Raw genomic sequence first — 20269 nt, 5'->3', positions numbered from 1 at the left:
AACATTGGCCTCCAGGTCTTTGCTGCACCGTATGCATCCCCTGTGCTCCCAAGAGTCTTCCATCCAGGCCAACGCGGCCTTCCTTCATGATCTGCTTTCTCCAAGAACCCTCCCCTGACTCCAACCCCTCCTGAGAATCCTGAGGCTCCTGACCTCTGGCCCACTCACCCTGTCCTGGGCGCACGATGCCGTGGGCTGTGCTCATGTGCCCATCGCCCCCTCCGCTCCCTGACCAACCAGATTCCCCTAGACCCCAATTGCTTCCTGCTCCCCACCTCATCAGTCTGGACTCTCTCATGTCTCCATGCTCTTCTCCTGTCCCCCCAACACTCTGTCCTATTCCTATTTGCCCTCTGAACCCCACTCAGACATCACCTCCTCCAGGAAGCCCTCTGTAACCTTCCCTTTGCCCTTGGGGTTGATTGCTCACCTAGACCACGCTGTCTCTGTGCTTGCATGGACTTCTATTTTTGCCTTGAGCGCATCGTATTTCCCTCCCCACTACATTGTGACTTCATAATGAATAGATTTGCGTCTTACTTTTCTATCCTGGCCTGGAGCAAATGGTGGTTTAGACCAAGTGAAATATTGTAGTACGTGGTGAAGTACTTAGTCTCTCATTTCTGAGCTAAGCATCACCCCCTCTGTGATGCTCCCCTGACTTTTCCAGGCTGGGACTGGAAGCACCTTGTTAACGTTTGTTAACATGCCCAACTCCAATCGTTACCTGCAGTGCCCAGCACAGGGCCTGACACCTAAGGTGCTTCAGGGAATGTTAGCTGGTAAAAGAACATGGACCAAGTGAGCAGAAGCTCCTCGAGGCCGGGGATGACTTTGTACATTCATCTTTGTACCCTGCATCTCCTTGGTGCCCATCACAGAGCCTTGAAAATGCCCAGGTCTCTGTGACACATGTCTGGCGAATGTCTGCTGCAGTTGTTTGGATTACAAGACATCCTGGGGCCAGAAGGGAAGGGGCAAGGAGGATTCCAAGTTCTGGACAAGCACATGTGATCCCGAGACTGGGGCATTGGGTGTGGGCTGGGCTTCCCTCAGAGCCTGCCCTGTCCCTCTGAGAATCACTGACACATCTGCCCAGCACCATCTCCCTCTGCATGGGGGGTTACTGGCCCAGCCCATGCCCTCTCTGGCCTGGCCCCTAGGGGAAGGTTAGGCCTTGCTCTGGCCTACCCACGGCCCCCCACCTTCTATTACCCACCAGTGTGCCCACTGCCTTCCCAGGCAGAATCATGCCGGGCACTGGTAGGGAGATGAAGAGCCTAGGCCAGTCCCCTTGGAAGCACGCACCTTTGCTTAGCCCAGGTACCAGCCCTGCTTGATTTGTGCTCACTCTGTCCTCTCCATCCATCTTGCCTGCTTCTGAGGGATGCCCCCATTGCCTCCGAGTTCCCAGGAGCAGGTGGCCCCTCATTCCCAGCCCTCCCTTCTCCCTCCTCCCCACAGCCCAGCTGTCCCTTGGACCTTTCTGGTAGCTCCTCTCTTTCCCGACCTCTTCGGCCCCTCCCGGTCCTGGTCCCCCTTCCCTACTCTGGCCTCCAGGTGCACGAGCCCCACTGCTGCATTTTTCGCTGCCACTCTGGGCGGCAGCAGCGTGGTTAGCCTCTTGTTTCAACACAGCCCTGGCCCAGGCTGAGTTGGGGCATCGTGGCTGGCACTGCCCCACCCTTTAAGGGGTTGAGGACGTGAGCACTCCGGCTCTCGCCCCCTTGTCCCCCGCCCAGCATCAGGGACTGGGATGCCCTATGGCTGGGTAGGCGTAGAAGCCCCGGCAGGAGGATGAGGCCCGCTGCTTAGGAAATCCCGGGGGCCAGAGCTGGGTTACTAGGCAGAAGGTCCTGAGCCCGGGGCGGAAGGAGGTAGCTTTCTCTACCAGGGTGGCTGGATTGCAGGGGAGGGAAGTTTGGGCGGAAGGAGAAGGGGCATTGGTGAGGTGCAGAATGAGAAGGGTAACTAGGTCAGAGATGTGGTGGGTGGGTGAGAGGGGAGGGGGCATCTGCCGCGGAGCTTCCTCCTGGCTCCAGAAGCATCTCCACACTTCCCTGCCTCTGCCCCTCTCCCCAGGTCCTGGGAGAATTCTCCCCGGTATTCCCCCCCTCCCCCATGCCCCCGCCCCAGGCGTTGCCACAAGGGTGGGGGTGGGGTGGGGGGAGGCCAGCCTCAGCTGTCTGAAGGATGGAGGGGCTGGGTAAGTAGGGCTAGGTGCCCAGACGGCCGCGTGTGTGGGAGGGGATGTCCTCAGATGCCCTCCACCCGGCAGTCCCCACTCTGACGTGTGGGTGCCCCCCCTCTCCCTGCCCGGATTAGTGGCAGCTTGGCCTGACTCTCCGGGGCTCCTTTCCCCGCCCCCGCCTGCTGCCCTCCCCTGGGCAGGGGGCTGCTCCGCCCGAAGGGCACTTGTGCTTGCCCAGGTAAGGGGCTCTGGGGACAGCGCGAGGGCAGCTGGCTCATGAGTGCTGCTGCGCGTGTCAGTGGGAGCGTGTGTATCAGTGTGTGTGTGTCAGTGCTCTTGAGGGGTCGTTGCGGGGCCGGAGCGGACCCACGCGTGTCTGGGGGTGTTGGTCAGCTCGCCTCTGTCCACGGATCCGGCATTGTGTCCACACGTTGCGTGGCTTTCCTTCTGTTTGTGTCTTTGTGTGGCTCCTCAGATCTGCTCTGTCCTCAGGCACAGAACAGCCGGCTACAAGGGCTCCGTGGGCCTGTGGCATGGGCTATAGAGCAGGATGGGGAGCTGGGCGAGGGTGGAAAGGGGTTCCTTCCCCCGCCACCCCAATCCCCCCCACGACCCCCTGGGCATTTTAGGAGCCTGTCCTGAGAGTCCTGGTCTAGTCCAGAGACAGTGATCTGGCAAAGGAGACTTGGCAAAGGGGGTGGGGGGAGGTGTCTGTCCCACTCCCCTGGGGCTGTCCCCATCCCCTCGGGGCCTGGGCAGCCCAGGCTCCCACCCTGCCCTGCCCAGCCTCTTCTAGGCCTCAAGCCTCAGGAATCTCCCCCTGGAATCTCCCACAAGTTTTGGCTGCCAGAGGACACAGATGGGCGACTACAGGCACACCCCAGCCGTCCATCCACATCCTGGAGCCAGCCTGGGAGCGGAAGGCTGGGGCTCGGGGCTTGGGGACGGCAGTCTGGGTTAGACCCTCCAGGATCACTTCCCCTGGCACACTCAGGTCCAGGCCACCCCTCAGGGGAGCTGGAGGAGGAAGGGAGTGTTAATAACTCAGTCATGTAAACAACCCCTACCAGCCTGTCCTGTCACAGAACCGGCCTCTGGGGGCAGGCGAAGGGGCCAGGAGAATCTATGCCAACATGACCTAAGTCTTGCCTGGTGCCGACCCCTTCAGGCCTCCTCTCCTCAGGACCCCTCCTCAACAGGTGAAAGGATCCCGGCCTCCCCTCCAGTCCCTGGAAGGGAGTCACCCTCGTGGCTTCCTGCTCCAGGGATGGTAGTGTGACCTGGGACAAGGCTAGAGGCATCCAAAACCTCATCCCTTCGATGGAATGGGGGTGGGTGGGTGGTGCTCTCTGTCCCAGGCTGGGTGAAGGCAGGCCAAGGATGGCTTCCACAGGGAGGCAGGGGAGTCACGGGGTGGGACGTGGGTGCCTGAGGGGAAGGGAAGCGCCCGTTGGGCGTGTGTGTTTCTGTGTGTGTCTGAATCTGTCTGTGTGTGTTTGAATCTGTCTGTGTCTGTGCTCAGGAACCACCCTCGCAGAAGGGCCAGGATGCTTCCTCGGGTGGAGGGTGCCCTGCTTTCCCATTGCCTCTCCTCCTCTCTGCTCCCTCCCAGGAGCCACTCCCATGGGCCCCTCTCCAGTGCTGGGCCTGGAAACACTAGGAGCACGGGATGGCGCAGACCCCCAGAACACGGGGCTGGAGCAGGTGGTAGAGCGCATCTGGTCCCACTTCCTCTCTGGACAATTGGTGAAACTGGGGCCCTTAGACCAGGAACAGACTAGAGCCTAGACCCTTCTAGAACTGCTAAGGCAGGACACTGTGCCCTGGGAGGGGGCTTGCGTCTGGAACGGTGAAGAGCAGCTTGGCCAGATGAGGAACCGGGCAGGGCAGACCTGGGCCAGCGTGTGTGCCCACGTGCTGGAGAGCCAGTGGTCCAGCAAGCACGGGGTGGCTGGCGTGGGTCACAGCGCCCATCATTGACCCGTGAGAACTCGACTGCCCCTGCCAGCTCTGGCACTGACCCCTCCCAGCAGCCCTGCCCTGGCACCCCTGGGGGCACCCCGCCCCATCGTGGCCTGGTCCGGCCCCTCCCGCCCTTTGCTCCAGTTCCCGGGCTTGGCACCTATAGTTGGGGTGCTGCCCGCCTGCCAGGCTCCGGGGCTGGGCCCACGGGAGGGTGGGGCGGCTGGGAAGCTGGCACGCTGCCCCCGGGGAGCCTCTCTCGGCAGGCGCCCGGGTGCCGCGGGGGGGAGGGGGGAACAAAGGGCTCATTCTCCCCGTGCGCAGCCGGTGGCATCGCCGGGGCGTTGGCGGAAGCCCCCGGGGCCCGGGAGGGGGCAGGCCCACGCCGGGCCGCCGAATCTCGGGCTCCTGTTTCCCCGCAGGGTGCTGGAGGAGGAAACCGGCGGAGCAGCTTCCCCACTCTCAGTTGCGCGTCTGGCGATGGCGGTCAGAGGTCCTGCTGCGCTCTCCGCTGGGCACTCCCTCCATTAGCCGCGCCGCGCCGTGCTGCGCCGTAGCTGGTGCCTCTCTCCCGGGTCACGGGACCAGCCTCCCTTCCAGGCACGACCCCCTCCCCCGGCCCCTCGGCCTTTCCCCCCACTCCGCCATCTCCGACCCGGGGCGCGCGTTCCCCCCGGCCCGGCTCCCTCTCTCCCTCCGGGGGCACCCGCTCCCTAGCCCCGGCCCGGCCCTCCCCGCAGCGCAGCACGGAGTCTCGGCGTCCCATGGCGCAACCCACGGCCTCGGCCCAGAAGCTGGTGCGGCCGATCCGCGCCGTGTGCCGCATCCTGCAGATCCCGGAGCCCGACCCCTCCAACCTGCGGCCCTAGAGCGCCCCCGCCGCCCCGGGGGAAGGAGAGAGCCAGCGCGCTGAGCAGAGAGCGGGAGAACGAACGAGTTCTCGCCCGCCGGCCGGGAGGCCCCGGAACCAGCCCATGGGTAGAGGGCACCCGGCGTCGGCCACAAAGACCGCCGCCGCCCGCGCCGCGCCCGGCGCGTGAAGCCCAGGTAAGGGCCGAGAGGGGCGCCGGGCGCGCGCCTTCTGGGGACGCCCATAGCAGGGCATTTCTGAGCCTGGCCCGCGCCGCACGCAGGGAATGAGCTCCCCTTGCTCCTCTGGGCTTGGCCACACCTCTGAAAGTTAGGATGCCCGACGGGGCTGGATCGCGTCGGAGCGGTAGCCCCAGAAAACCCGAGCGCCCTGTGTCACGGCTCCCTGGGCTCCCTCCCCTCCTTCCTGGAGCTTCCCCCAGTGGGCAGACGTGGCCGTGCTGGGAGAGCGCAGGGGCTCTGGTGCCACCTGTCATCCTGCTCCTTTGCACACACGTTCAATTTTCCCTCCTTTGCCTCTCTCTGGGCCCCAGCCCGCTTTCCCCGCCTCCTTCCCTCCCCTCGGCCAGGCTGCAGTTACCAGCGTCCACCGGCCGCCCTAGCACTGCCGGCTGGACTGGGGCATCTTGACCCATCCCGGCTGAGGCCTCTAACTCCCCTCCCCTGTGCCGGCTCACTCCTTCCCTTGGGGGCAGTGGTGGAGATCCCAGCCCCCAGCAGTTGTCCTGGGCTCTGCCTCAGAAGCCAAGAAACTGTACAGCACCTGGAAGAGGCAGACTCGAGGCTGCCCAGGTGTAGGCAGAGATTCCAGCCAGCAGCCCTGCTCTCCCCGGTGACTCCAGCCTGCCCTGTCTGCACTTCCCACCCAAACAAGCCTAGGTGGGGCTGAGGGCTGGGGGTGGGGAAGCAGCACCCCCAGAACCACAGACTGCAGCGCAGGGAAGAGGCTTCTGAGACTGCCCATTTCCCAGCCCTATTTTACACAAGGGCACCAGAGGAGTGACTTGCCCAAGGTCACACAGCACGTGACTGGATCAGGGCCAGGATCCAAGCTTCTTGTCTCCCAGTGCAGTGCCTAACACGGAGCACATCTTTTGGGTTCTTGCCCTCTGTCCTTCCGCATGGCTCATGACCAGTTCCAGGCTCGACGAGGCCAGCACATGTCATCCTAGAATCGGCAGAGCTGAGGGGCTCTGGCCCAGGTGGGCTGTCAAGTTCCAGGCATTCAGGGGAAGGGATGACCTCCCACACTGGAACATCCCACTCAGGCGGGTCGCTCGAGTCTCATGTGGCAGGCAACGTGGAGCCCAGCTGTAGGTTGGCACTTGTCTTACTGGTTTGGGGTGCCTTGGTGCTGCCAGGGCGGTGCCCACTCTGTACCAGGTGGTAGGGTGCTTGAGGCATGTGCCTAAGCAGCTCATGCCTTGGTGGTTATGCTCCAGGGACCCCCTCTGGGAGAGCCCCATGAGGGCAGGAGAGTGATGGAGAGTACGCCCAGCTTCCTGAAGGACAGCCCAGCCTGGGAGAAGTCAGCCCCTGAGAATGGCATCGTGGGACCAGAGCCGGATACCCCACCACAAGATGGCCTGAGCCCTGCAGCACTGTGCCTGGGAGAGCCTGCTCCCTTCTGGAGGGGTGTCCTGAGCACCCCAGGCTCCTGGCTCCCCCCTGGCTTCCCCCAGATCCCCAAGGACATGCTCCCATTGGTGGAGGGCAAAGGTCCCTGGAATGGAGAGAGGAAGGCTAGCTGGTCAGGCAGCAAGGAGGCGCTGCGCTGGAAGGAGGCTATGCTTACCCATCCGCTGGCATTCTGTGGGTCAGCGTGCCCGCCTTGCTACGGCCCACTGATTCCTGAGCATAACGGTGGCCCTCCCAAGAGTGACCCTGTGGCCTTCCGACCCTTGCACTGCCCCTTTCTTCTGGAGACCAAGATCCTAGAGCAAGCTCCCTTCTGGGTGCCCAGCTGCCTGCCACCCTGCTTAGTGTCCAGCCTGCCCCCAGAGCGTCCATGTGACTGGCCCCTGACCCCACACCCCTGGGGGTGCTCCGGAGTCCAGCCCAAAGTGCCCTCTGCCTTCAACTTAGGCAGCAAGGTGAGTGTTGGAGCAGAGAGCCATACAGCGGGGCTCAGTGGCCCCTGAGCAGCCCTGCCGGGGCCAAGCCACCCTGCCCTTCCATTTTGATGAAAAGATAAGGTGGTACCCAGGCAGAGGAGGAGCCTGTCAGCTCAGACATAGTCAATCCCAAGCAATTCCTCTTCTGAGCAAACCCATTTCATTAGGCCTCACCTGCCTTTGGGCCATTTCAGGAACTGACTCATGCATTGTCCACCCAGAACAAGGCCCTGGGAACTGGGGCCTCAGAATGTGTGGTCTTGTCCTGGGGGGAGGGGCAGACAAGGCCCTGTATCTGGGAGTGGGGTGGGCAGGTGGCCCCATGGCCTGTACCTCTGGCACCTCCCCCACAAGGGACCCCCAGGGTCACCTCAGGGATGAGATGTAAAATATTTTAAATCCGGTGTGGTACAGGGCATCACACAATCTGAATAGATCCTGGAGGACCTTTGACTGTGCCAGGCATTAAGCCTTTAGTTGCTGGATTATGGGGAGGCCTGAGAAATCCTGGGGAAGGATCTGGGGTAGCCGGGGCTGTGGCGGAAGCAGTTAGGGGACCAGTGCCTATTAACCAGTATATTCTTCAGTATTTTCACAACCCTTAAAACCACACAGGCCCACACCTGCTGGTTGTCAGTTCTGCCCATCCTTTTAAGCACTGGGAAGCAAAGTCAGCACGAGCTTAATCCCTTCTCCTCTCTTTAGGGTTTTTACCACAAGGATCCAAGCATTCTCAGGCTGGCCAAGGAGCCACTGGCAACTGTGGAACCCGGGTTGTTGGGCTCAGCGCCTGGGGGGCATCTCCAGAGAACTGGGGACGCGGAACGCCCTTCACTCCACCAGAGAGATGGAGAGACAGGAGTCGGCAGGCATCAGAATCTTTGCCCCCGTGTCCTGGGGCATCCAGACACTGTTCCCCCGACCCCGTGGCCCACTTGTTCCCCAGGCCTGGTTCATGGCAATATCTGGGCTGTACCGGGAGGCGGGAGCCTTGGGTACCAGCTGGGGCCGTCAGCCACATCAAGGTGCCCCTCTCCTGGGCCTCCTACCGCCCAGGTGGACCGTTGCTCACTTCACCCACCAGCTAGAGATGGAGGTCTTGGCCCTTGTAGGAAGTGCCAGGAGGACCTGGAGGGGGGCACCAGTGGGCCGGGTGAATCCAGTGAGGAAGTAAACAAGGCCCCTGGTCCCAGGGCCTGCCCGCCCAGCCATCACACCAAGCTGAAGAAGACATGGCTCACACGACACTCTGAGCAGTTTGGGTGCCCAGACAGCTGCTCTGGGGAGGAGGAAAGCCCAGCGGCCCAGCTGCGCGCCCTCAAGAGGGCAAGCAGCCCCGAGGTCCAGGGAGCAGTGGGCAGCCCAGCCGCCAAGCGCCCGTCCGGCCCTTTCCCAGGCAGTGTGGGGCAGGGGGCCAGAGGTTGGCAGGAGCTGCTGGACTCATCATTTGGGAACAAGACAGAGGCAGAACAGCGTGATGACCACAGAGGTAAGGGGACAGGGGAGGGCCTGCAGGGGGCCCTACTTGGGAGGGTGCAGCCAGGACTGGGGCTTTGCAGGGAGGTGGGATCAGAAGTCTTTTAAGAGTGGATCACACCCAGCTGTCCAATTGCCCACCTGGATGGGATAGCTCTCTGGGAGTCCTTAGCATGTACAGGCCAGACCCGTCCAGCATGTGGCTCCTATTTTCGTGTGCCTACTCCCGAGCCATGGCGTTCTGGTGACAGTATGACAGGATTCAGAGTGTGGAATCCGGAGTCAGAATACCTGGCTCCTGACTTTGCTGATTGGTGCTGTGTGACCTTGGGCTGGTTACTTCACCTCTCTGGGCATCAGTTTCTCCATCTATAAAATGGGGATAAAGACAGCACCTACCCCGTAAACAGTGCTGCAAAGATTAACCAATATCATTCACGTGAACGGCACTTAGCAAGCACTCAATGGACAGTCACTTTTGTGATTACTTGTGCCACAAATCCCCCATCCGGGGGATTACATCTCCTGAAGGACCCCTTGTCCTGCCTGAGGAACAAACAACTACTCTCTGGGCCAGCTGGATCATGGAAACTCAGTTTGGACTCTGCCAGTGTTAGGACTTGGGCACATCTTGGACCCCTCTGTCAAGCTCTGCCCTTCACGGAGGGTTCTGGCACTGCTGGCCCCAGCCTCTGTTCTTCGGGGTCATCTCGGTTTCTTGGCCTCCCAGACTGCTGGGCCTGGATCAGGACTCTTTCGCTGGTCTTGCACCCCTGTACCTGGCATGGGTCTGTCTGTGCTCTTCCAGGCCTCTGCCTGGGCTGGAAAGCTGTAGGCCCCTCTGACTTCTTGGGTTACTGCACCTGTGGCCTGTGTTGAAACTCTCCGGCCTTCTCACCTTCCATCGCCCTCCGTCCACGTCGGGATTGTCTCTTCGCCCTGTCACACAGCCAACGGTATCACTGAGGCTGAGGCAGAGCTAACCCAAGTCTACACCGACTGGATCCTGCGCCCCAGCTGCCCCATACTTGGCCCATCAGTCCATGTTAGGGCTCAGCCTTTCTGAGGTTTCCGGCTGCCTGGTTCCCTCTTTCCGAATCAGGCCTCGTAGGCCCGGGCCTAGGGGCAGCGCTGGCTCTGTGTGGGGACGGGCTGGGTGCTAAGGCAGGGCCTGGGGTTCACAGAAACCCAGGAAGCCCAGCCTCCTGACCAGCAACATTGTCCCCTCAGGACCCCGAGACATCAGGGCCAGCCTCCAGGACCCGGGGCTGCAGGATACACCTTGCGCGGCTCCCCCGGCAGGCATGACTCAGTGCCAAAGCTGTGCCCAGGCAGCTGGTGAGGCGGGAGGGCCGGCCTGCCACTCCCAGCCAGTGCCCAGGTGAGCCTGTTGCCCCTGGCTGCCCCCAGCATCCACCCAGTGGGGCTCCCTGCTCACCTTCCTCTGCCCTACCTCCAGATTGCCTCTGGGAGGGGAGCAGCAGCAGGAGGAAGACTCGGCAGCCAGCTCCGAGGGAGGAGGGTCTGGCCCCGAGGAGGCCGGGCTCAGCATGGGCCTCGCCAAGCACCTGCTAAGTGCTCTGGGAGACCGACTGTGCCGCGTGCTGCGGAGGGAGCGGGAGGTCTTGGCCTGGGCCCAGCGGGAAGGTGAGCAGGCCCCACCAGGCATTCAGGACCCCGGGACGGCCCGGTCCTGTGGTCAGTGCTTTCACAAGGAGCATGGGACCTCCCTCCCCCAGCACTGCCTACCAACCAGCTGCCAGCGTTGGAGAGCTCCTGCCCCACTGTGCCCTTATTCCCAGCTCAGGTTCTGAGTCAACTTGTATTCCAGTTTCTGGCCTGGACCGGGGATGTTGGGAAGGTGTAAAACCTGGTCTGGCCCAACCCTCTAAGAGCTTTGGGCTTGCTGGGGAAATGAGACTGAATGCCAAGTGTCTGAAAGAGCACCGGGAGGGAGGCTGGGGTCGGGCGGAGCTCCCTCCAGCTTTGCAAGGGAAGGAAGGCTTCCGGTTTGGCGGCGGTTGGGCCCTGGGTAGCTGGTAGGATTGGGGCCCGAGGTTAGAGATGGGAGGAGCTCGGGGCAATCAGCTAATCCCTCTGGCTCCAGGCTCTCCCTCCTGCATCCCTTCCATGCGGAATGACAAGACACTCCTGCCATCTCGTCACTTCCTGGATGGAACCCCCTGGTGGCTCCCTCTTGTCCCAGAAAGTCCAGCCCCGCCCCCTTTCACAGCCAGCCCCTGTCCACCCTGCCACTCCCTCCGCCCCGATTCCGATTCCGATTCCGGCATCACTGGCATCACGGTCTGCACGGCCCTCTAGGCTCACCTGAGCTCGTCTGCCGCCTCGGGCCTCGGCACCCTTTGCTCCCTCTGTCTGGAACGCGCTTCCCTTCTATTCCTACCTGGTGAATGAAAAGTTACTCATCGCTCAGGGCCATTTGTGCAGCTGTCCCCACCCTCCTCCTTCCATCCCACTCACTCTAGCACCCACCCCATGATGCCACGAGCATTACCACGTTTATGGGCCCATCTCCCCCCTTGTGATGGGAGTGCTGGGAGTGCAAGTGCCAGGTCCTGACCAGCTCTGAATCCCCAGCACCCAGCCCTGGATGGGACGAGTGTGTGTTGATGAGTATATGAACGTGTGCACACTGGCAACCTCCCACCTGCCAACAAGGGCTTGGTCTGAAACTCTGGGTGAGGGAAGGAGCAGCCCCCCCAAGGTTTCCTCTTTTGAGATACAGAGGAATCCCCTGAGGAAACACCACTGTGTTGTGAGCTGGGGGGATGAAGGACTGTTTTGGGAGTCCTGTGGCTCAGGGAGCCCTGGGGCAGGCGCCAGGGAGGTGCAACCTGCACTGGCCTGGGAGGGTTGGCTGCAGACAGACGGTGCATCGAGTAGGTTCTTTACAGGGGCTGTCGAGCACTCAAGGGTGACTGTAAGGGAGCCTGTCTCCCTTCTGGGGCAGCCCCTCAGTGGAAACTGTTCCTGTGTGTCCATCCCTTCCTGGAGGCCTTCCACATGAGGTCCTCAAAGGGGCCACTGACTTGAGACCCCTGTGACCCTGTTCTCTCCTGTGGTCAGCAGGCCAGGGGCCAGCCAGGACAGAGGACAGCCCAGGCATTCCACGTTGCTGTAGCCGCTGCCACCATGGACTCTTCAACACCCACTGGCGATGCCCCTGCTGCAGCCACCGGCTGTGTGTGGCCTGTGGTCGCATGGCAGGCGCTTGGAGGACCAGGGAGAAAGAAGGTGGGAAAGCAGCTGGGGGCTTCGGAAGGGTTGCTCTAGAGTTCGTGGCCAGGGACTTCCCTGGCAGTCCAGTGGTTAAGACTGCACTTCCACTGCAGGGGGCACGGGTTCGATACCTGGTTGGGGAACTAAGATCCCGCATGCCACGTGGCGTGGCAAAAAAAAAAAAAAAAAAAGTTCATGGTCATTTCTTGGCTGTGGCTCCCTGAGAAAGTCTCCTTCCGCAGCCTCAGCTACCACTGCTCAATGCCCTTTAGAGCAGACCGTTTCCTCTCCCCAGATCAGAGGGCCATGCCCATATCCTTAAAAGAAGCCGAGTGCCTACTCTCTATCTCTCACCTTGTTCAGCTTGCACCTTTTTAAACCTTACAACACTGTGAAGTAGGTATTATTGCCTCCGTTTTCCAGATGAGAAAATCTCAGAGAAGTTAAGTGACTTGTGCAAGGTCACACAGCTCGTAAGTGTTGGGCCCAGGATTTAAAGGCAGGTCTTCTGATTCCAAGTCCTGCTCTCTTCAAGGTCCTCAGCTTTCTCTCCCTTGGCTCAATTCCGCCACATCAACACTTGAAATTTCCCAGTGTTCCAATAGACATGGCCAAAAAGAGTTCCAGGGTCAGAAACCTTTCGGAACACCATATTCTACGTGATTGTCTTGCATCTTGCAACGTACTCAGCATATTAACGGCTCTGCGTTCTGCAAGCAAAGGTTCCTATGTCACTAGGGAACTCAGGTTTCCCAGAAAGCCCATGTTTTGTAGATTCTCAAGGTCCCCGATTTTGATATCACGCCTTTACTCTCCTTCCCTGACCGTAACCTGGGCTTATCTTGATTTCCTGACCTGCAGCTTCTCCATTCCTACCCCCAACAGGCTCTCAGGAACAGTCCATGGAGAAGTGTACCCAGGCGGCTGGGCACAGTGCCTGTTCCCTGATGCTCACCCAGTTTGTCTCCAGCCAGGGTGAGCCCTCTTGGAGGGGTGGGGCGTACAGAGGGCGGGTCCTGGGGGAGACCAGCTTCCTGTTTGGATGTCCCTCAGCCCGATCCCATGCTCTCCTGGTTGATGAGGCCAAGCAGCATGGAAGTGGCCCCCTGTCTGTAGTCACTGGCAAATCCCGTCTCCCCTGTCCCCCTCACAGATATGGCGGAATTGAGCACTGCAGTGCACCAGGTCTGGGTCAAGTTTGACATCCGGGGGCACTGTCCCTGCCAAGCTGATGCCCGGATGTGGACCCCTGGGGATGGGGGCCAGCAGGTAAGAAGCAGGGCACGGGACAGGGCACTGGCTGGTGTGCCCCGAGGTGAGGCGGTGTGTCTGCAAATTCCTGACTTTGGCAGAGGGTTTGGCCCTTTTCTTCTGAGGGGAATGAAGAGGGAGATGGAAGCTGGGTGAGATCAGGCTGCTTCTCTCCTTGCCCTGGGGGTGAGGGTCCATGGAGTGAGCTCTAGCCTCTGCCCCACCTCCCCCCACCCCGCCCAGCAGCAGTCCGCACTCTGTCTGCCTGGAGGTCCCACCCTCTCTGTGCTCGTTGCAGCATCTTGCTAGAGCTGCTGGAGGCCCGTCTTTCCACTCCCCAGGCACAGGCTCCTACAGGTGGAGTGTCGGCCCACCTTCTCAGTATTCCCCGCACCTGACACAGAGCAGGTGCTCAGTGTGCGTTTCACAGAGTTTTTATGAAGTTCATGTTTTTATTATAAAAGTCATTTATTCAAGAGAGGGTTTATCAAATGCCTTTTGTGTGCCAGGCACCGTACACATTCCCACTGTGGAAATTTGGAAAATACAGACAAGGATAAGGAAGAAAGCAGCAGTGGCTTTACAATACCACCGTACCATTTTGACATATTTCTTTCCAGTCATTTGCCTGTATATTTATTCCAGCCTCTTTTGAGTATACTTTAGATCGTGCTGCATGCATAAGTCCATGGGCAACTTTTTTCCACCTAATGTTGTATCGTATGACATTTCGCTCCTTGTAAACACGATTTTAGGACTTAACATTGAGTCTACTGTTAATACCTGTGGGTTGAATTGGATTGAGATGCATTTGCCATTTTTAAATCTCTGGTTGGATGGGGGTGGGTGGCGGCTGGGTTTAACAGAAGGAGCCGAAGGAGAAAACTCCCCCAACTCCACAACCTTCCTGCAACAGGGATACCAACAGGACCAAGGACATTAAAGAGGGTGAGCAGCCCCCTGCGCCTTGCTCAGACTGTGCGGGGGAGGCTGAGCTAGGCTGGAATCCCCAGGAGAGATTGGAATGGCTTTAGCCATCCCCCCAGCGCCCCCCCCCCACCGCCCCCGTCACCATCTCTCTTCTCAAGTCATTCCAAAGAAAATAAATCTAAGTAAAATCTAGGACAAGCCTCCTAACCCCTCTCCAGCCAGACCCCTGTCCTGAGCCCCTCCTTTGGAGAGGTCCTAGACAGGCTGGCAGGAAAGCTGGTGGGAGGCAAGTGCATCCAGACCAGAGTTGAGATGGGCAGTGCCAGTGAGGACAGAGCAGACACCGCCGGGAGAGGAGGGAAGAGCACATGGGCAATGGAGCCTCGAGAGAAAGGTGAAGCCCCTCACCGCTCTCCTTCCTAACAGAGACCCCAGACTCCAGAGAGACCCCGGCAGAGGACCGTGCTGGCCAAGGGCCCCTGCCTTGTCCCTCTCTCTGTGAACTACTGGCCTCCACTGCTGTCAAACTCTGCTTGGGGCACGAACGGATACACATGGCCTTCGCCCCTGTCACTCCAGCCCTGCCCAGCGTGAGCGAGGGCACGAAGGGAGGGCTGGGGGCCTGGGGCCAAAACTGGGCTGGCCTTCCCTGCAGGGTCAGGCGGGTCCTGAGCACGCCTGCCCCTCCGCCCCTCCCTCCCTGCAGGACGACCGCATCACCAACATCCTGGACAGCATCATCGCGCAGGTAGTGGAACGGAAGATTCAGGAGAGAGCCCTGGGGCCGGGGCTGCGGGCCAGGCCGGGCCTGCGCAAAGGCCTGGGCCTGCCCCTCTCACCGGTGCGGCCCCGGCTGCCTCCCCCTGGGGCTTTGCTGTGGCTGCAGGAGCCCAGGCCTCCTCGAGGCTTCCACCTCTTCCAGGAGCACTGGAGGCAGGGCCAGGTGAGGCTCCCAGCTCTCACAGCCTCACCTACCCTCAGGGCCTTGATCCCGAGGCCCAGGCAGACCTGGTCCGTCACTCGGAGGGAACAACAGGGCCTGTCCCCACGCCGTTCTGGTGCCCCTACATCATGCTCCGGCCTGGCCACGTTGGGTACCCCATCCATTCTCCCCGTGTCCCCCTTTCTTTCCCCACTACAGCCCGTGTTGGTGTCAGGGATTCAAGGGAAATTGCAAGGCCACCTGTGGGGGACAGAAGCTCTAGGGGCGCTTGGAGGCCAGGTGCAGGAACTGACCCCCCTCAGACCTCCCCAGCCCGCAAGCCTGGGCAGCACAACGTTCTGGGAGGGATTCTCCCGGCCTGAGAGTGAGTATCCCTGATGTGGGGTAGAGGAGCTGGGAGCCCCTATGATGCTGGGGGGCCGTCGAAGTCCCAGAGTGACCCTGGGGGCAGCTGGAAGCAGAGCCCAGAGCAGAAACTGGACTCTGTTGCTGCCACGGGAGGAGGACCTCTGGGCCAGGGAGGTTCCTCCCTGGGCCAATGGCCTTTCTGTCTCTTCCCCTAGTTCGCCCAAAGTCAGATGAGGGCTCCGTCTTCCTGCTGCACAGAGCTCTGGGGGACGAGGACACCAGTAGGTGTGTGGTGCCATAGGGCTGGCTGGCCAGGCCCCCCTGCCTCTCCTCCTTGGCCCTGTGATGCTCAGTGCTCTGTGCTTGCCTTGGGAAGTTACTCTAGCTTTGGGGGCTTTGATGGGGTCTCTGGTGCCTGGATTGAGCCTGCTGGGCGTGGCAACCCCCCCCCCCCCCCCCCCGCTCCTACACACACAGGGTAGAGAGCCTGGCTGCCAGCCTGCCACTCCCAGAGTACTGTGCGCGCCATGGGAAACTCAACCTGGCCTCCTACCTCCCTTGGGGCTCTGTCCTGCGTCCACTGGAGCCCCAGCTGTGGGCGGCCTATGGTGAGTGTCCACTCCATTCCTGCCCAGTCCCTACCCCCTTCCTGTCATCTCCGAGAACACGTGCATCAGTGCCGAGGTCCTGGGGCCCATTCCCAAGTGTCTTTTCTCTACCTCCATACAGGTGTGAGCCCACAGTGTGGGAACCTGGGGACCAAGAACCTCTGTGTGGAGGTGACCGACCTGGTCAGTGTCCTGGTACGTGCTGAAGCCCCACTGCCTGCCTGGCACCGGACACAGAAAGGTGCGTCCTTGGCCGGAAGCAAGGGTCGGCACAAGCTGCAGATGCGAGTTGCTGTCTCTGCTGGCCCTGGGCCCTCCTGAGCCGTCTTTCTCCCCCAGATTTCCTCTCAGCCCTGGACGGGGAGGGGCTCTGGTCCCCGGGCAGCCAGGTCAGCACCGTGTGGCACGTGTTCCGGGCACAGGACGCCCAGCGCATCCGCCGCTTTCTCCAGATGGTGAGGAGGGAGCCGGGAGTTCTCCCCTTCCCCTTGCAGCCCCAGAAGCTCTCCCTCTGTGCGTGTGCCCCGTGTGCTCGCTCCCTTGCCTCAGGTGAGCTGGACTCCACTGGTGCAGAGAAGGCAGACTGGACCCTCCTGAGAGGTGTGCGGTGGGGCACACAGAAAGTGGGGGACCTAGTGATGAAATGAAGCAGCAGCTGCCACAGGCTGGGCACTGTGCTCAGGGCCTTGGGTACATTATCTCTGTTAATTGTCACGACCACCCCATGCGGTAGGTACTGCTGCTTTCCCATTTTGCAGGTGAGAATACTGAGGCTGAGTGGTAAAGCTGGGACCCGAGTTTGTGGCTGTTCCCAGCCTGGGTCGCTACACTGTGCTCCCCCTGGGGGCAGGCAGCCTCCCCGCTGCAGGCTCCAGGTGGGGCTGGCCGAAGGGCAACAGGAAGCTCACCTGAGAATCCATCCCACTGCTCCCCTCTCGCAAATCTGCACGTTATGAGGAGGTGCCCTTTGAGGTGCTAGCAAGGAAGGGCTAAGGGGGGGCAGTGTGGTAGGTGGAGAGAGACACAGGGCCAGGAGAGGGGACAGGGAAAGAGAAGAGGAGGGGGTGAGCAGGAGGTGGGCAAGGCCCCGTGGTTCCAAAGTCCAGCTGAGCCCTGACTGTCCTGGGGAAAGGACGCCCACCAAGTGTCACCCCTGCTCAGGCACATGCACACACACGGACTTGCAGGTGTCAACGTGGCTGTCCACTGCCACCCTCCTGCCCACAGGAGATGCACACACACGGATGGACTCACGCAGGTGCTGGAACACACATAGGGGAGCAGACAGCAGCACGCCTTCATACACAGATGGCCTTGTCTGATCTGGGTGTGGCTGGCTGTGGGCAGTCCCTCATAGCCAAACCCGATAATTCACCGGGAAGGTCTGAGGGGCATGTTCTCACTGGGTGGCCTGGGAAACACTGCTCTAGTTCCAGGTTGGACTTCCTTGGCACCTGCCTGGGGTTACCCTAGGGTCCAGGCTGACTCACCAGCCTCCCCTCTTCCTATGGCCTGGTCTTGGAGGCCTGAGCCCTAAGCCCAGGAGTAACCAACTGCTGAAGTTCTAGCTGAAGGGCTGGATGGAGCTGGTGGGCAGCTGAAGCACGATGCTGGGTTCACCTCTGCAGGTGTTCCTTGGGCCCTGGCCTCCACGAGTTCCCATCTAGCCAAGGAGCTCCCCGCTCTGGTTGGGCTGGTGAAGGCCTCCAAAGCTGTGCCTGCTTCAGAGGCCTCAGCCTGGACAGGCAAGCCGGTCGGTCCATCCACTGGGGAGTCAGAACTTCCGTGTGGCTGTGCCTTTTCTGGATCTGGGATCATAGAAGAATCTGACGAATGCTTTGGATTGTCTCCCCAGGGACATACAGCTACCTGCTCACCTACAGTTTAGCACACAGTTCAGGATCTTCACAGGACTCTGCAATTAAGAGCTCCTGGTGTAGACAGTTGATGAGTTGAGGTTATGCAGGACGTCTTCCTGGGTTTTGGAGAAAGGGGTACCTTTGAAGGAGGGAGCAGAGGGCCCAGGGCCAGGGCCACAGAGGCTACTCAAGGCATCTAGCCCTGGGAAAAGAGGGGATTTAGACCCCCAGCCTTAGAGCCCTTAATCCTTTCCTCTCAGCTCCTTCCAGCCAAATCTCTATTCTGCCAACCTGAGCAACCCCAGCCCTTCACCATCCTGCTCCTTTCTCTCCCACCTCTATGTCCTCCCCCTGCCCTTCAAGACTTGACCCCTGCAGCTCTTTCCTGTGCCTCTGGCCTTTGGGCAGCCCCGTGTCCCATCTTCCTGCAGCCCCGCCCTAGCCTCCCGCCTTGCTCATTCCTCCTTTTCTTTGAGGTGTGCCCGGCCGGGGCTGGAAACTTGGAGCCTGGCACCCCGGGCAGCTGCTACCTGGACGCAGGGCTGCGGCGGCGCCTGCGGGAGGAGTGGGGTGTGAGCTGCTGGACTCTGCTGCAGGCCCCCGGAGAGGCCGTGCTGGTGCCCGCGGGGGCTCCCCACCAGGTGCTTCCCTGGCGCGTGCAGGCGGGGCCCTTCGGAGAGCTCAGAATACCGGAAGCATTCCCCAGCGAGTTCTCAGTCCCTCTGAGAACACCCTCGTCCCTCTCAGTTCCCCTCTGGAGCTAGGCAGAGCAGGAAGGCACGCCTCCACTGCAGGGAAGAGGAGAAGCCTAGTGGTCTTGAAGTCATCAAGCCAACTGGGTTTTGTGTCCTTGGGTGCCCACTCTGCTTGTGCCGTCTCTGGCATCCCCTTGGCCTGGTTTTGGCCACGCCCTTTGGGGGTGGCTAGTGCTGGATCCAGGGCCTCTGCTCTCTGAGAGCTGGGTGGGGGTCATTTGGGGAAGCAGACTTCAGGAACCAGTGGGGCAGGGTGCGTCATCCTGAGTCCCCACTGACCCTCCTGCCCGCCCCCTCCCTGGCACAGGTGCAGGGGCTGGTCAGCACAGTGAGTGTCACTCAGCACTTCCTGTCCCCCGAGACCTCTGCCCTCTCTGCTCAGCTCTGCCACCAGGGGCCCAGCCTGCCCCCTGACTGCCGCCTGCTTTATGCCCAGGTGAGTGTGACACTGGCCGGGAGCCTGGGTGTGCTGCCCAATTCCCCCCACGGCACAACTGCACCCAGGGAGGGTGTTCTCGGCAGGGAGAGCCCGGGGTGTGACTGTAAACTCCTTGTCGTCTCCTTTTCTCCTAGATGGACTGGGCTGTGTTCCAAGCAGTGAAGTTGGCTGTGGGAACATTGCAAGAGGCTAAATAGGGGGATCCCAGGTGTCTGGGGTAGGGGTTGGGAGCAGGCAGACCAGTGCTCAGCCCAGGCACAGCTTCAGCAGAGAATGGCACCGGGGAACTTGGGGACTTCTGCTCAATCCCGCAAGCACCACTCTGGACACAAGCGGGGCACCCCGTTCCCTGCCCCTGACCTGGGCCCTAAGGCCGACAACCACAGTGCCACTGAAGCTCGCACCTGCCCTTTGCAGGCTGGCACTTGCTCCAGCCCGAGCTCCTCTCCATGGTACCAGACTCACACTGGGGATGACCGTCTCCCTCCAACCCCTGCCCGCCAACCCAGGAGACGAAGAGCCCTTCCTTGGGGGACCTCGGAACTCATTCTGGCTTAGGCAACACCTGCTGCTGCTGCTTCATCTCCTGCTGTCTCACCTGTGCCCGAGCTCTGCTTATACCACCCACATCCTCCTGGGCACCCAGGTGGCCCTTTGCACTGCAGGCGTGCTGGACAAGGGCCACTGACATCCTGCCCTCTTGCCAGACAGCTGTGAAGTGTGGGGAGGGGGCAGTATCAGGCCACTACCCAGGCTTGGCTGGAGGGGTTGATATGGGCGAAGCCCCATCCCTGCACCCTCCTCTCGCCTCCTTCCTTCTTGATTTCCATTAAAGGCTGTTGTTTTGTGAATGCTGCAGTGTGGTTGGCCCTGCTCCTGCAGGCCACATGGACTGGGGAGGGAGGGAACACATGGATATGGAGCAGGGTGGGAGGGGGCTGAGGCTGTAGTGACGGGGACCTCAAACACCCCTGCCTGTTCTTCTTAGGGTGGGGGGCAGGGTCCCTCCCTCCCGCAGAGAAGCAGGTGGAGCCTTCCAAGGGGGCTGCCCTTGAGGATACTCCTGACAGCGACAGCGGGCAAGGCAGAGGTCTGGGCCACAGCAGCAAGGCCATCTCCCTGTGTGGCACCAGAGATTCTGGAACCCTCACTCTCCCCACGAACTCCAGGCTACCCCATCTCTCCTGTCTGACCTGACCTGGAGCTCCGGGAGTCTGGCCGGGGAGAGCCCCTGCCCAGCCTTCTGCCCTTGGTGCCCATGGCCAGCCCCATGCCCACTGGCC

General features: G+C 61.0%; 1 protein-coding gene across 3 annotated transcripts; it reads left to right on the top strand.

Annotated features, from left to right (window-relative positions):
* Positions 1-4342: 4342 nt before the first annotated feature.
* HR (HR lysine demethylase and nuclear receptor corepressor) lies at positions 4343-19837 on the top strand. Of its 3 annotated transcripts, none has more exons than XM_007450560.1 (19): positions 4343-5200; positions 6466-7116; positions 7843-8626; positions 9844-9994; positions 10073-10260; positions 11701-11868; positions 12739-12828; positions 13007-13122; positions 13971-14052; positions 14461-14624; positions 14741-14977; positions 15176-15341; positions 15541-15610; positions 15803-15933; positions 16055-16174; positions 16273-16388; positions 18269-18433; positions 18855-18983; positions 19121-19837. In XM_007450560.1, exons 2-19 carry the CDS (start codon positions 6505-6507, stop codon positions 19181-19183), a joined length of 3552 nt encoding a protein of 1183 aa, XP_007450622.1. In that variant the 5' UTR covers positions 4343-5200; positions 6466-6504; the 3' UTR covers positions 19184-19837.
* Positions 19838-20269: the final 432 nt, after the last annotated feature.

The sequence above is a fragment of the Lipotes vexillifer genome, unplaced genomic scaffold (assembly GCF_000442215.2).
Source record: "Lipotes vexillifer unplaced genomic scaffold, Lipotes_vexillifer_v1.1 scaffold567, whole genome shotgun sequence".
Taxonomy (NCBI): Eukaryota; Metazoa; Chordata; class Mammalia; order Artiodactyla; family Lipotidae; genus Lipotes; species Lipotes vexillifer.
This window is presented reverse-complemented; position numbering and strand designations above follow the sequence as displayed.

Bases quoted from the DNA above. Each gene is read 5' to 3' on its own strand.
- HR (XM_007450560.1), top strand. From the start codon at position 6,505: ATGGAGAGTACGCCCAGCTTCCTGAAGGACAGCCCAGCCTGGGAGAAG. The intron at 15,934-16,054 runs GTGAGTGTCCAC...ACCTCCATACAG, and splicing joins CCAGCTGTGGGCGGCCTATG to GTGTGAGCCCACAGTGTGGG. The intron at 18,434-18,854 runs GTGCTTCCCTGG...TCCCTGGCACAG, and splicing joins CCGCGGGGGCTCCCCACCAG to GTGCAGGGGCTGGTCAGCAC.